This window comes from Phalaenopsis equestris, unplaced genomic scaffold (genome assembly GCF_001263595.1).
Source record: "Phalaenopsis equestris unplaced genomic scaffold, ASM126359v1 Scaffold000135, whole genome shotgun sequence".
NCBI classification, from domain to species: Eukaryota; Viridiplantae; Streptophyta; class Magnoliopsida; order Asparagales; family Orchidaceae; genus Phalaenopsis; species Phalaenopsis equestris.
Window position 1 is genome coordinate 128,162 of NW_018164577.1, and position 15,274 is coordinate 143,435.

At 33.7% G+C, this 15,274-nt stretch overlaps 1 protein-coding gene across 2 annotated transcripts; it reads right to left on the reverse strand.

Moving 5' to 3' along the window:
* Positions 1 to 601: 601 nt before the first annotated feature.
* Positions 602 to 14,254, reverse strand: LOC110021581. 2 transcript variants are annotated; one of them, XM_020720131.1, is made up of 3 exons: positions 14,090 to 14,253; positions 6,270 to 6,551; positions 602 to 860 (listed from the first exon to the last, which is right to left on the reverse strand). In XM_020720131.1, the coding sequence occupies exons 1-2, from the start codon at positions 14,217 to 14,219 to the stop codon at positions 6,313 to 6,315; spliced, it is 369 nt and encodes a 122-aa protein (XP_020575790.1). In that variant the 5' UTR covers positions 14,220 to 14,253; the 3' UTR covers positions 602 to 860; positions 6,270 to 6,312. The 2 variants fall into 2 exon arrangements, with proteins under 2 accessions (XP_020575790.1, XP_020575791.1); XM_020720132.1 differs by lacking the exon at positions 602 to 860 and adding an exon at positions 5,038 to 5,531 and having other exon boundaries at positions 14,090 to 14,254.
* Positions 14,255 to 15,274: the final 1,020 nt, after the last annotated feature.

The window sequence follows — 15,274 nt, forward strand, 5'->3', positions numbered from 1 at the left end:
CTCAATTACACCTCTAGTCGAGATAGTATTAAAGTTAAATATGTTTTAAACTAAATTTAGGACCATTTGAACTCCAATTTTTATAAACTTATAGTCAAATTGAATGTCTTGACACAATGAACCCAATAAAACCAAAAGTGAAGTGATCTAAGCCCAAATATATTCAAACCAAATGCTTAATTTTTTTTTTATTTATAGGATACTGATTCAAGAGTAGAAGATTGTCCAAATTTTGCATGCTTACAATCATATGAGAGTCTCAATGATGGGAATTAAATGGCCCAAAGATTACTCGATTCGAAAGAAATTAAGGCACTTAAACATGAATAAAAACCTATGATAAAAAAGAACAATATGAAATAGTCAATGAAGAGTCTATTTGGAGCAGTTGTTGATTATTTATAATCTGCTGATAAGTAGATTATTCTAATAATCTAATAAAATGCAGATTATCAGAATAAACTGGCTTGTTGTTTGAGACAGCTTATTCCGAATAGTTTATTGGTAGTTATTGATGTATAAATGACATTCCTGCCACTGTCTAGTAAAACTGTTTGAAACATAACTAAAATGAGAACAAAAACATATAGTACAGAAGCATATAGTGCAGAAGCATAAAATCATCATAGATCAGTTCCAAAAGATGACATACAGTTCTCACACTCTCGTGAGTATAAAAAAAATAAAAAAGGATAAAGACAAATACAACCAATAAATTGTGATCCCTGTATAGAAAAGACCAAGCAGGCATAAGCAAATCTCAATTGGAATGAGTCGAGTGGGTCAAAAAAACTTCAAACCGCAATGTCATTGAAAGCAATACAACAAGAATTTGAAAAACTGCCAACCATCCTGTCAACCTGCAGAAATCAGAGCAAGAATTGAAATAACTGCCAACCATCCTTCTTAACATTAGCAACTCATGACAAGAGTTGGATAAAATACCAACCACAATCTCTCCTAGAATTGAAATAACTGTCAACCACAATCTCTCCTACAATTTAAAAAGAACTAAGAATTCTAGAGAATTAAACAGAAAGATCAACCACAAAACATAGGAAACTTAGAAATCAAACTCTTAAACAGAAATTAATAGCAACTCATAAACAGCTCTTAAGGCTTTCCTTGCCTGTATAAGCAGCTCAGAAATTATTCCTTACGCCCAACAAAAATCCTTGCTTTTCGACTTGAAATAAAAAGAAGAAAAGAAAATTCTTGCTCTTCGGTCAAGGAGGAAAAAAGAACCATGTAGCAGCGACGTTCGATCGCCATTTCCAAACAAATCCAGGGAGGGAGAGGGCGTGGGAGATAAAATACCCAGCAAACAGAAATTATCCTCACGCTCAGCAAAAATCGAAACAAAGTCGGGCTCAATATAATGAATGCATTCTCCACACTATCTTCATCTTATAACAGACAGGGCTCGATAAAATACCCAGCAACCAGATCACACCTAGCAAAAATCTAAAAGAATTCTAGAGCAACCAAAAAGAATCATTCGCATTCTTCGACTTAAAATAAAAAGAAGAAGAAAATCCTTGCTCTTAGGTCAAGGAAGAAAAAAAACCATGTAACAACGACATTAGATCACCATTTCCTAACAAATCTAGGGAGGGAGAGGGAGAGGGCGAGGGAGATACACGAGAAAGATACACGAGAAAGAAGCATTAACGGTGAGGGAAAGCATACCTTACGAATCAGAAAGAAAAATCGAAAGAAAGAAGGTTCGATCTCCTCTAGGGTGACGAATCCAGGGAGGGAGAGGGCGAGGGCGAGGGAGATCAGGGGTATCTAGAGCAACGCTTGTCGCTGAACTCGGGACGCGGGTCTTTACTTGCGTCGAAGACCCTTAAGGAATTTCTGGACGCCGAAACGGTGCAACACGAATAATTTGCGCGAATGCATGTTCCAAACAGTGTGGCGGCGTTTTGAAAATGTCTTCGTACCCCAATAAGCTGCCCCAAATGGGCCCGAAGTGTCCTAAAATTTTGGTTAGATTAACAAAAGTATCATTCTAAATTACAAGTAAAGTTTCAACTTCGCATGAGGAAGACATTGACTTAAAATTAGAGTTTGGAGGCTTCGATTCAATCCCAGATTTAGATTTTCAACCAAGAACATCGTAATCAAGCAAAAGTAAGTCTTGAAGGCATGTCCTTAGAGGATCGCATGCATAGAATGGAGAAAAATTAAGCTTGAATTTTTCAACTATTAGAAAGACTGCCTAATAGAGAATCTGTTCATTGCATGATGAAATTCACCATCCACAATATCAACAGCAAAAGGCTTATCAATTTGAGAATGTTAATGTAAAATCTCCTCATCATCAAATTGAAGAGTCTCTTGCACCACAACACAATCTTAAACTTATTAACAATGCTACTTTAGTACATTCTTTTCATCTACTTGATCAACTCACAATTCTCCAAAATCTTTGGACTTTAACTCGGCCTTTCCTCGTGGACATGTCTCGTGATATTACATGAGAGAAACTGCAATGACTCGTTAAAAAGAATTTTCTATGAGAAACAAAAATTAGATTTACTTCCTAACGCGGCTTGTAATATTCTTCACCCCTGACTGAGAAAATTTTGCAATATTCTATTCTAGTGAGATTCAAGATGGCCGTTATAGATCCTTAATACAGGTCCACATTATCATGAATATCTAGCAACCGTTATAGATCCTAAATACAGGCCCACATTATCATGAATATCTAGCAAACTTGGAATGAGCTCTTCGGTCAAATCTTCTACACCAATCGCAAGTCAAGATCATACCTAGTTAAATTCTCTCTTAAAAATTTTCTATAACTTTGAAGAGAGAGTTTCATCGACCAGAGAATCATTAAAGACTCATCCCACCTTTGTAATACTTACCGAAAATAAAAAATAAATGAGAAATTTTAGAATACTTTCAATGAGTTTCTTCTAAAACTCACCAAATTTCATAAATGGATATTGAGTTATTAAGAGAAAATTTTTCTTGAAGATATTTACTCTTAACCATTTGTACTCTTAAAAAGCTATTTGTTCTTATTTTAATAGTATTTATAGAGTGTAAACACAAATTTTTTAATTATGAGACTATCATATCAAAAGTATTTTGAATGAATAATGATCATCTAGCAAGCAGAATAATGATCAAGGAGATGCTACAAATCCCAACGGATAAAACATTAATAACACAAAAAAAATTGAACTTCTTCAGTTTTCTCAACAGCAATATGAATATAAACAAAAGAAAAAAGAGTATGCTTTATTAAACGCATCTTAAGCCAATGTGTTGATAGCCATCCGAGATAAAGCTATTGTTATGTGGCACAATCAACTAAGTGCAAATATTATAAATCATAAATTACATTATCATTTCCACTAAAAATGCTGACATTCCATTAAATCCCATAAGCAATTAAGGAAATATATTAAGACGTCGATCCAACAAGGTTATCTTTGTCACGTTATTCAAAACAGACTCGCTCGGATAGATGCTGAATCTGTTAGAGGCAGAAGTGAAAACGAAGACAGTAGCAAAGTAGCCATTAAATGGTTCGAGAGATTGAAGGTCATTACTTGAGGACCATTATTATCCTTCCAATTTCTATGTATTGCCCTTAAAAAATTAGCATCAAAGAATTCATATGTCGTTCGCTCAATCATATTTAATGATTAAGATTTGAAAAGGATCCATATTCCCCATCAAAGCCCACTTACCATCAATACCAATCACTGCTTCAACCTTTAGAGACCCTAATTGGTAATTAAAGTTTCGATAAGAATCTATTGTATTATATATTCTTTGACTTGGGCCTAATGAGAGAAAAGCACAAAATAGCTACAAGACTGTTATAAGGACCCGCCAATTAACCAATAAGTGTAACATAAATAATCATGCACTATATCATACTTAAAGAATTTTCTCTACAAAAGACTCAATTGATTTAATTTGTGAAGTCAAGTCAAAATCATATATAATGTTATTTTTGGGAGACTTATCGAATCAATAATCTTTGGCGCTATGACTTTTGTACCAGATATGAAGATAAAGTTTTTATTTCAGTATGAGAAGACCAAAAAAGGCACAAATATGTTACCTCACATAAGCTCAATCATGACCATCAACGACTTCGTGCATTAATAATTTTTATTAATGGGATGAAACTACACTTCAAATGGCCTTACATATGAAAGAATCGGTTCACATCTCATTGTTATATGGGCATCTCTCATAATGAAATGAATTGGTCATTTGCTCTCAAAGAAAGAGGGATTAAAGTATGTAAATTTTTATTAAAAAAAAAAGCATTTTTGGTGGAGTCTGCCTGCGATTGATCTTGATGCAATATTACATTTCCTTAAAATAAACTCGAAGTTTAAGGATCATCATTCAAAAAAAGAGAAATTTTGCACCAAACCATCTACAACTAATTGAGCAATAGGTTGGCAAACAAAATTATGGGATGAAAAAATGAATTTTCTTTAATAATGTCAATTAAGTGTTCTACAATTTCTTTTTGAATCATTTGAAAAGTTTCAATCAATTTAGCTTGAGATCAACCCATTTTTTGTGTTAAACATTTGGTGCTAATTTTATCAACTCAACCAATAAAAGCACTTTTACATTTCATTTTCAATCACTTTATGTCAACAAATGTCCCTCCAACATTTCCTTTAAAATTCCTTGGTTTTTCTTTAATTTGGCTTGGCTATATATTATATTAACATTTTCATTTCATCACACTAAACAAGAGTGCTGCCAATCCAAGCTCCCAAAATTGATCCAACTCAATAAGACAAAACCCACCCGATGAAGAAGCAAAGCTAGTCACTGAAAGGCCAAAAACAGTGAAATTTAATAAATTTTGATCTCAACCAAATATAAACCATATTTTATATTCTTTACGTTGTTTCATATAAAATACTATCAATATTACTATCAAACAAGATAAACAAATTGTTCAGTAAATTGTTTCTAATCTCGTAATCATAAAATGATACTGAAATAGTGCTTCCATCATGTAAATAAAGCAAAATTATTGAAAAGCATTGGCAACTGAATAAATAGTTGTACCGGCCCAATCAAGTCAAGTAAACTAATACAATGCTTTAAACGGAAAACTGGTCAGTTTGGGGGGAAAAAAACTCTCCCTAAAGTTTGCTAAGTCACCAAATTTCAGAAACTACAAAGAAACGCTACAGAATTCCAGAAGTAAAGCAAATAAATGGGAGGTCATGCAACTACTTTTATAAGAAAATAATTCATCAGGTTATATGCATTTTATCAATAAAGTAAACATAAATTCATAAATTCAACATTATCTGCCAATTAAATCCCAAACAAAATTTTCACAGGAGTTTTCAAACTAAATGTTGAGGAAAAAGGGGAATCATCTACTTACCAGAAGGATAGTTATTCTATACATCACTCATAACAACAGAAATGATTAAAATTAACCGCAGAATTGGCTCCAAAATTTGTACAGAATTACAAAACCTTCAGGCCAGCATTTCTCCTCAAAGAATTCACCAAACCTAATAACCAAACGAATAAATTGAAGAAATAATCATCAAAGCTATTTCTGTGGGAAATCAGTTCTAGTGATAAAAAAATGTTGCGCATCAACGCTACATATTACTAAACTAATTTACTTGAGCTAAATATTCACCTTGTCTCATGACTAACACATAAATGAAAAAATATTAACAGGAAAGTAGGGTGCCTGTAAAGGAACAAAAAATAGAACACACAAACAAGTAACAGGTCATCTGGAACAATATGGCTTCAGGAAATGGGATGCCAGAGCAAAAAAAGCTTAGAATATAAAATCAAACATAAAGATGAATTGTTTCAATATGCTGATTGAACTTTTTGAAATAATTCAACAACAACAACAACAAACCTTTATCCCACCAAGTGAGGTTGACTACATGAATCCTTTTTCTCCATTGCATCCTATTAAGTGTCATATTTTCATTTAATTCAGTGATTTAAAAAAATCATGTGCTCCGATTATGAAAATCAGATCAAGTTTCATAATTCTAAATGTGAAGATATAATAACTCTAATTGTGCTACCTTTGCACTTCTAAAAAAAATCAAGGGAACAAATTATTTTGTTCCAGAATTAAGATCATCGAAAAGTTTATCATTCGAAGCAATAATGTGTAGCATAGCTTAAATATTTTATACACCAAAGAAAAACACCACTGACCTTTAGAGCTAAACTATCATATATTCAACATCATGTAAGCAATTAGAAGAAGCAGTTACCTGAGTGACATAAGATTTAAAAAAAATGAAGAATGAAAGGTTCTCAATCCCGAAGGCCCAGTTCAAGCTCCAACTCATCATCCTCTTCAAATAATTTCAGCAGCCGAGCATATTGTTCTTCTCTCTTCTTTCTTTGCCAAAGTTTGAATATAAAAACTGAAAGAGCCACAAATGCAGCCAAACCCAAGCATATCAGAAGAACCACACGACCAGAACTCCCGCTTGATTTAGATGATTCATTAGCCCCAACAACTTTGGAAGTTGATGGAGTAACACCAAAACCTACAGTTATTTTCAGCCAAGAAAGCATTCTAAAACCAGAACTGGAAGTTGCAAAACTAAGAAAGCTGAAAACAACTCTGGCAAAAACATTTGAGTATAGAAAAAATACCAACTAATAAATTGAAGAAGTTCAAGCATTAAAACTTCTAAAATGATGAAGGAAGATCTACAAACATACCACTTAATTCCTATATAATTACATATCTAACACCTAGACTTCAATTTTTACATATATGCCACCTGATGCAGAGCAACCTTCAATTCAGAACTGTTCAGGAGAACACCTTATCCTTTATATTCTCTTGCTTTTATTTTCCTTGAGCATTTATAATAAGTTGTTAATTACGTTGTTAGTTACAGCCATTTTAACTTTCACATGGGTTGGTCCACTCATCCTGCCGGCTATATGTATGGGTTGGAGAAGCATTGGATATTTTCTGGAAAAAGGGTTTTCTGAGTAATACAATTTGTTCCTATGTTTTCAGCTTCTTGTCAGGTGAATACTAGAGTTGCATCCTTTTGGTGTCAGAGCTCGTGATCGATAAAGAGAAGAATATGGCAGGTGACGACGATCAGCGTTGGGATGAGTTATGTAAAGCTGAAACAGTTCTAGATCACAAATTCGACGATCTTTCCACAAGATTTCAGTTGTTTGTAACTGAAATGAAAAGAAAACTGTGCAATCTCATAAATGGTAGCTTCATACATCCAGCAACCTTACCAGTAGAACCAGCAAACCTCAATGGACATGAAGGAACCACTGAGATAAAACTAAATCAATGACATCCCCCACACAATTTTCGACAACTTAATTCTTATTTTCATGATCTAGGAGATGACTCCATTCACCATCGACGAACAATCCCATGTGATTCAAATTCTGAGGAACCAGTTCCTATACAACGCCAACATCATAATCATCATTCATTCCATCGCACGCCTGTACAATTCAAAATGAAAATCGATATACCTATTTTTAATGGTCATTTGCACATTGAGAATTATGTGGATTGGGAACAAAGTGTAGAAACATTCTTCGAATATATGAAAATTGCACCAGATAAACAGATGAAATATGTGGCTTGTAAGCCAAAAGGAGGTGCAGGAGCATGGTCGATCCAAATAAACTAGCATCACCATGGAGAAGGAAAAGGCAATGTGCGCAGTTGACGTCGAATGCAACAACTACTTCGCGGCCACCTCCTTCCTACTGATTTCGAGCAAATGTTATATCTCCAATACCAAATATATAAGCAAGGAACACGAACTGTTAGTTCTTATACTGAAAAATTATGCAGGTTGAGTGCACGTAATAACCTGAATGAATCCAATCAACAATTGGTTGCTCGTTACGTTGGGGGTTTGAAGGATAACATCCAGGAATGGCCGCAGATGAATGTGATTTGGACAGTATTGCAAGTTGTTAATTATGCACTAAAGGATGAAATACAACCGAGTAGAAAGCCAATTCAGACAATATCGATGCACGAATATGGCTAGTAATACACCATTGGAACTACATAAGATACCTTCTAATGCTGCCAAGGGTATCCAATCTCAACCACCAACTACTATACCTGCAATAAATCCTCCAACGGGAAAACAACCAATAAATACAGATAATAGCTATGTCAAACTAGGACCATCAAAATGCTTTAGATGTTTTCAACCTGGTCATAGATCCAATGAATGTCTGAATCGAAGGCAATTTCAATTGTTAGATGCCGACAATGAAAATGAAAAAACTTCTATCATCCAAGAATCTGAATCAATGAAGGAACTTTCGGCTGATGAGGGAGAATTTCTTTCGTGCATCCTTGAAAAGGAATTGCTGGCTCCTAAACAACCTATTAATGCTCAACGCCATGTGATCTTCAAAACTCGTTGTACTATCAAAGGCAAAGTATGTGACATTATTGATAATGGATGTACTAAAACATAACTTCAGGAAATGGAGTTAAAGCATTACAATTAAAGACCATCAAACATCTCAATCCTTAAAAATTAGTTAGATTCATAAAGGTGTTGATGTATCAATTACCAACCCTTGCAAAGTAACTTTTTTAATCGGAAAAAACTGTGTGATGTCCTTGAGATGGAAGCCTAATAATTGGCTAGCCGGCAATTTGATATGGGGGCAACTATGACTGTAAGGCAAACGCGTAATACTTTTGACTGGAAAGGCAGAAAATTTTAGTTGCTTCCTACAGTTCCTACTCTTAAATGTCCTATAACAAATTACGTTGGGTACTTGGCAATATCTGGAAATCAGATTAGTATTCATTTCAAGAAGGAGAAAGTGCCTATTTACAAGTTTGGCCAATAAACCATATAGTTCACAGCAAATATTGCATGCAGTTTTGATAAAACTGCTCTTACAATATCAAGATACATTGCCAAAGGACCTTCTAAATCAGCTCCAGCCGCTTCGTTCCATCCAACACAAGATTGAGTTTATTCTAGCATCAACACTCCGTCATGTATGCATTACAAAATTAATCCCAAAAAAGCAAAACATCTTATAGGAAAAAATTGACGAATTACTTAACAAGCAATTCATAAGGCCATATGTTAGCCCATGTGTTGTTCCTGCACTGATCGTTCCAAAGAAAGACGAGAGTTAGCGCCTATGTATTGAAAGCTCTGCCATTAACAAGATTACAATGAAATTGTTTCCCTATGCCTCGGCTAGAAGATCTTCAAGATAAACTCTCAGGTGCTAAACTATTCTCAAACATAGACTTCGCAATGGTTATCACCAAATTTGTATTTGGCCCGGAGATGAGTGGAAGACGTATTTTAAAACACAAGAAAGTTTATACGAGTGACATATGCAGCTCATGAATGAGGTATTAAAACTTTTTTTACATAAATTGTGTGTTGTTTACTTTGACAATATTTTGATTTGTAGTACTTCCTTAAGAGCATCTTAATCATCTCCAATTATTCTTCTCAACTTTAAGACAGCACCAACTCTACCTTAATTCTCCCAAGTTCGAATTCACAACCACTGCAGACCACTTCTTAGGCTTTCTCATTAGCCAAGATGGTATAAAAATAGATGATTGCAAGATTCAAGCAATCCAATCATGGCCAATCCCAACATCCCTTACAGACATTTGAAGTTTCCATGGGCTCGTAAATTTTTATCGCTGACTTATATTGACTTTCAACATATTGGCCGCTCCAATAACAAATTGTTTGAAGAAACATTAGTTTCATTGGGGTCAGGAAGAATAGCAAAGCTTTGAAATACTTAAAGAGAAACTCAGCATAACACCTATGTTGGCCTTTGCCAATTTTGAGAAGACGTTTCAAGTAGAAATAGACGCGTCTGTTATTGGGATTGGAGCTGTTTTCTCCCAAGAGGGAAAACTAATTGAATTTTTCAGTAAAAAATTAAACGCTTCTTGTCAACGTTGGTCCACATATGAACAAAAGCATTATGCGGTTATACGAGCTCTCAAACAATGGGAACATTACCTTCTATATCAGGAATTTGTTTCTCTCAGCAACCACCACTCGCTTCAATTTTTTAATTACTAGAAACACATGAAACATATGCACATTTGTTGGGTCGCATTCTTCCAGCGCTTTTCTTTTGTTCTCAAACACAAACTTGAAAAGTGCAATCAAGTTGTTGATATGTTAAGTCAAAGGACTTGCTTATTATCTACATTCCAAACAGAAATTATTGTGTTTGAATCATTAGCCAAGCAATATGTTGAAGATTCTGATTTTGCACAGATTTGGGCTACATGCTTAAACCATATGAATATTATTAATTTCTCTATTCATCATGGATTTTTATTTAAGGATAATCAACTGTGTATTCCAAATTCTTCCCGAAGGACCAAACTCATTCATGATATGCATGAACGTAGATTAGCAACTCGTATAGGCACAGATAAAACTCTAACTTTACTCCAATCCATATTATGCTAGCCTAAGCTACGAAGAGATGTTTATCAATATATTGAACAGCTATATCTGTCAAACTTTTAAAGGTAATGCTCAAAATATAGGATTGTACACTCCTTTATTAGTACCAGAGACCATATGGAAAAACATTATCATTGATTTTAGTTTGCGTCTTCCAAAAACTAAAAAATTTCTTGACTCTATAATGGTTGTAGTGGACATATTTTCCAAAATGTCTCATTTTATCACAGGTAAAAAAAAACTTCAGATGCAGTTGATTTGGCTCATTTGTTTTTTCCAAACCTCCATTTGATACTTTTTACACCAGTCCCCCTAATCCTATCGTGAATATTATAACTGTTCCATATGCTCCTAAAAAAATGCCACAAATACAGTCACCAACTGTGATTCTCTCCTTCAGGAAGTCCAACAGAAATTAGCGGACAACAATTAGCTATATAAAGACCAAGCTGTTTCACACAAACAGGAAAAAAATTTTGAAGCAGGTGGCCTTATTTTTGGTAAGACTTCGGAATGAACGTTTCCCAAGAAAAACTACTAAAAAATTACAACCACGGAAACTAGGACCATTCCCAATTGAACGGTGCATCAACGACGATGCATTTATTATGTCTCTTCCACCATATCTAAATATCTCAGCCACTTTTAATGTTTCTGACATTAATCAGTATCACCCACTTGACGACAACAATGTCATTTCGAGCAAACTCGACTCGAGTTCTCTGGACAACAACAATGTCATTTATGTATGTATGTATGTATGTCTGTGTTAGAGAAGATTGTTGGAGAAGATTAGTAAGTATCAGAAATTTTCTGGAAAAAAGGTTATACGAGCGATAAAATTTGCTCCTCTGTTTTAGCTTCCCATCAGGTGAATATCAGAGCTGAGTCAACTTAATGCCTATATATTTACATATCTAACACCTAGACTTCAATTGTTACATATATGCAACTTATGCATGAAAATGTGAAGTTAAAATAGTGGTATTTTTTTATGTGATATGAAAGATTTGGGTGGCATAAATGTATAAAGTAAACTTTAGATGTTAGATATGTAACTACGCAGGAATTGGGAGGTATGTATGTAAATGAACCAATAAAAAAATAGAGGAAGAAAAGTGGAAGTTTCATGGCCATTCAACATGAATCCCAAAATCAGACTCTAAAAGCCATGCAAGTCCACTCGCCGACCTTTTGGCTTCCAGATCAATGAAACGGTGAAATGATGTTAATAGGGCACAAATATTTTCCCAATTCTACTCTTGCTTGTGATGTTATAATGCATGATTTTTCTAGTTGCTGCGCATCCAATGATTAAAGAACCAACAATGCAACCCATAAATCTAAGAATTTTTGTGAAGTATCTTTAAAACTAAATCCTTATTATTATACAATCACAACTATGGGAGATTTTCCTATAACTTGGTAAATGGGAATCAGTATAATCTCTGTTCTTTTAGAAAAATTTATTAGAATTCAGAGTGCAGTTTATTGACTGATTAATCACTGTAGCAAGCTTTCAAGCCACTAATCTGTTCATATGCTACTTAAGCATGCTACCGCAAGCTACTTTCCATTCAACAAATTTGGAGCATAGCTAGGCTAAATTTTGGCCTATAAAGACCTATCCAATGAGTTTCTCTCTAGGGAACAAAGTAATTATGTTGAAGTTATCATGGGGGATTTAGATTAAGGCTGCTATCACGACTCATAATATCCAATTGAAGCAATTTAAATGGCGTTTCAGGAAAGATGCAGCAATTACATAATCGAAGAGCCATCAAATTTGCTAATTTTCCTTTTTAAACCATCAACATCACTTGTGACGTCAGGATAAATATTTATAATAGACTATTTTTCATGGAAAATAAAAATAAAAATTACAGCATGAGAAAAAACAATTACATTTTTAACCTTGTTGCTAGAAAACATATTAGAAGTTTCAGCAGTCTCAACAAAGGAAGTCCATGAGATCCCTGGATAGTATCCAAGGGTAGAAAATTCATTTGCACAGTCCAGGATGTTTTGGGGTGTATAGCATTAAGAAATTTATTGTGTTTAAATTTAATTTCAGCTCAGGGGTGTAATGTTGTATACATTTTTCTTTCTTTTGATGTACCTAAGGCTTTTTTTAACTAGAATAGTATATACATGTGTTGACAGGTATCTATCATCTTGAATCCAAAAGTAGAGAATCAAGTGAATCTATTAACATCACCGCGCGCCTGCCACTCAAGATTAAATTATCGTTGCTTTGAATAGCAATCTAGCCAATGGTATACTCAGAATTTATGGATAGGGGTGACGACTATTTAAGTGTTAAGCTTCAACTCGTAAAAATTAAAAAATAAAACTTATAAAATTTATTAGTAAATTAAAAAATAGTTGATATTAAAATATCACTAGGTATTTAAGTTTAAAGGGAAAACTTTCATGGTATTATATGATATTAAAGATTATAATAAAAAATTACGGGTGATGAGCACCTCCCCCAGCCACTCCTTGGTTCCACCGCTAAATGTAGTAGAACCTCACCCATCCAATTCAAAATCCATACAAATCTTCTCCATCAATAGTAACATAGATAAAATTGTTCAGACAATTAAGCCATCATCAGCAATGTCAATCATTAGGAAGTAGCATTAAGAATCAAGAGTAAGGGCTATGAGAAGAAGGAAAAAAACACTTCTTGATTCCTTTTCTATTAGTTCGTCCCATTTTCAAGGTGAGATAAGGGTTAAAAAAGGAGATGTTGTGAAAATTACTAAGAAATAGAAGGGAGGAGGGACTAGTCACCAATGCAAAGGAAGAAATGGAGTTAAACAAAGTCTCCTAAACCTTGATATCAATTGAATAAAGAATGCTGACAGAAACAAAAAACCTACCACTGGAATTGGGAATAACAAACAACATCGAGGGTGTTGCACAACCTATGGATCACTTTGAAGAGATTAAAGCACCACATCTTCAGTGGGAAGAGAATAATTTTCTTTTTCAAGGAAGCAAAAGCTTTAGACAGTTAACATTTTAAATGCTGAAACAACATGCTCATAAAGGAAATGAAAGATTAAGATTCTGCATAGATTTATACAAACATGTACTAAAACAAATATCAAAAAAAGCAAAATAATGCAAGTACATCAAGCCTGATAATCAAAGCCTCAACATATCCTTTCTAGATCTTTCAAACTATATCTGCGTATGCACTAAAACTTCTAAACACCAAGATTATATATAAGAATCATTCAAACTATATGTGTGTACAAATCAAATGGCATGCCATAACACAATCTCGTTTCAATGTGTCGAGGTTCCACTATGCAACGAATTAACAGTAATCGACTTTGAAGTAAAATTCTTTGAAGTAAAATTCCAAGGATCCTAATAAAACTTAACTCCTGAAAACTAAATACAATCATGAAGGAGAAAATAACCTAGTTTTTTTTCCAAATCCAAACAAAACCGAGGTCCAAAATCCAAGAAACCATGTCAAAATAGCAATCATCAGTCATATTACATCATGCGGTACTGATATCTGAATTCCCAACATCAAACTTTAGTAGAGAAAATTTGGATCTATGGAAGCTAATCCGCACCTGGAATTAGCTGCAGAGCAAACAAAGTGAGGAGGACGAGATGTCTCCAGCTCAGCCCACGTACGTCTCCGCTGCACATCTCTCTGCACCCTTCGGCGCTCTCCTCTGTTAGCCCGGCCCCCTCTCCCATAGATCCAACGCGTCCACAAGTCGGCTCCGGCAGCTTATAATAATTTTAGGATATTTATTTAATTGCACGCCACTCAATTATAAATATTACATATTCCACATCTAAATATTTATTTTTACATGTTTGACACCTAAAATATGTAATTTCAATAAATTTTCTAATATTTGAAATTTTCATTTTGATTCAAAAATGCAATAAATAAAATGAGCTATATATTTCATATGTAAAATTATTATTTAGTTCTTGAAGCTGCATAACAATGATTTTATAGAATATGTTAACTCAAAAAATGATATAAATTTATCATGTATTCAACTCTCTATTGATGGCATCCATGAGCCACCTATTTAGCATTCATATAATGATTTATTATTTAATACTTTTAATAAAATAAATATACTATTAATAAAATTTTCTCATTTGTTATGGCTCATATTTTACGGTCTCATTGTTTATATTTTTAAATGAAATATATAACATTCACACACATTATCTTGATAATTCTCTTTATTGCTTGTGATAATTCAAAATTGATAGCAATATTATCTTTCATTAGATGGAGCTTAAAATTAGCTTAAATATTTGGATCGATTTTAATAATATGCGCTCATTTACTATTTATTTATATTTTATGCAATCACTTGTAGCAATTTATAATATATCAGCTATTAAAGAAATTAGTGTGATCATAAATGACTCATAATATGAATCTCATGATATATGAAATGTCAATTTAAAAGCAATCTCTTAGCTTAATTAACATCGTATGATATGCTTCTCATTTTTCTAATGCTCTTTGTGTATTATTTTTAGTTGATCATGGCATTTATTTAAGATGCTAATAATATTAATCGAATTTAAAATGAATTCAAAATAAAAGTCTATGTTTATAGTCGATTGAGGGAGAGGGATATATAACATGCAAATGGAGCTTGGTTCCTTCTTCATTCCTGGTAGGGTATGATAATGGTGGTTGGCTTTTTATTTTGCCTGTTTTTAGATCTTTTACTTTGGTATAACTATTCTTTGTTGGTTTCTTGGCTTGGAGTTGTTGT

Bases quoted from the DNA above. Each gene is read 5' to 3' on its own strand.
- LOC110021581 (XM_020720131.1), bottom strand. From the start codon at position 14,219: ATGGGAGAGGGGGCCGGGCTAACAGAGGAGAGCGCCGAAGGGTGCAGA. The intron at 6,552-14,089 runs GTGCGGATTAGC...AAATAACTGTAG, and splicing joins TGCTCTGCAGCTAATTCCAG to GTTTTGGTGTTACTCCATCA.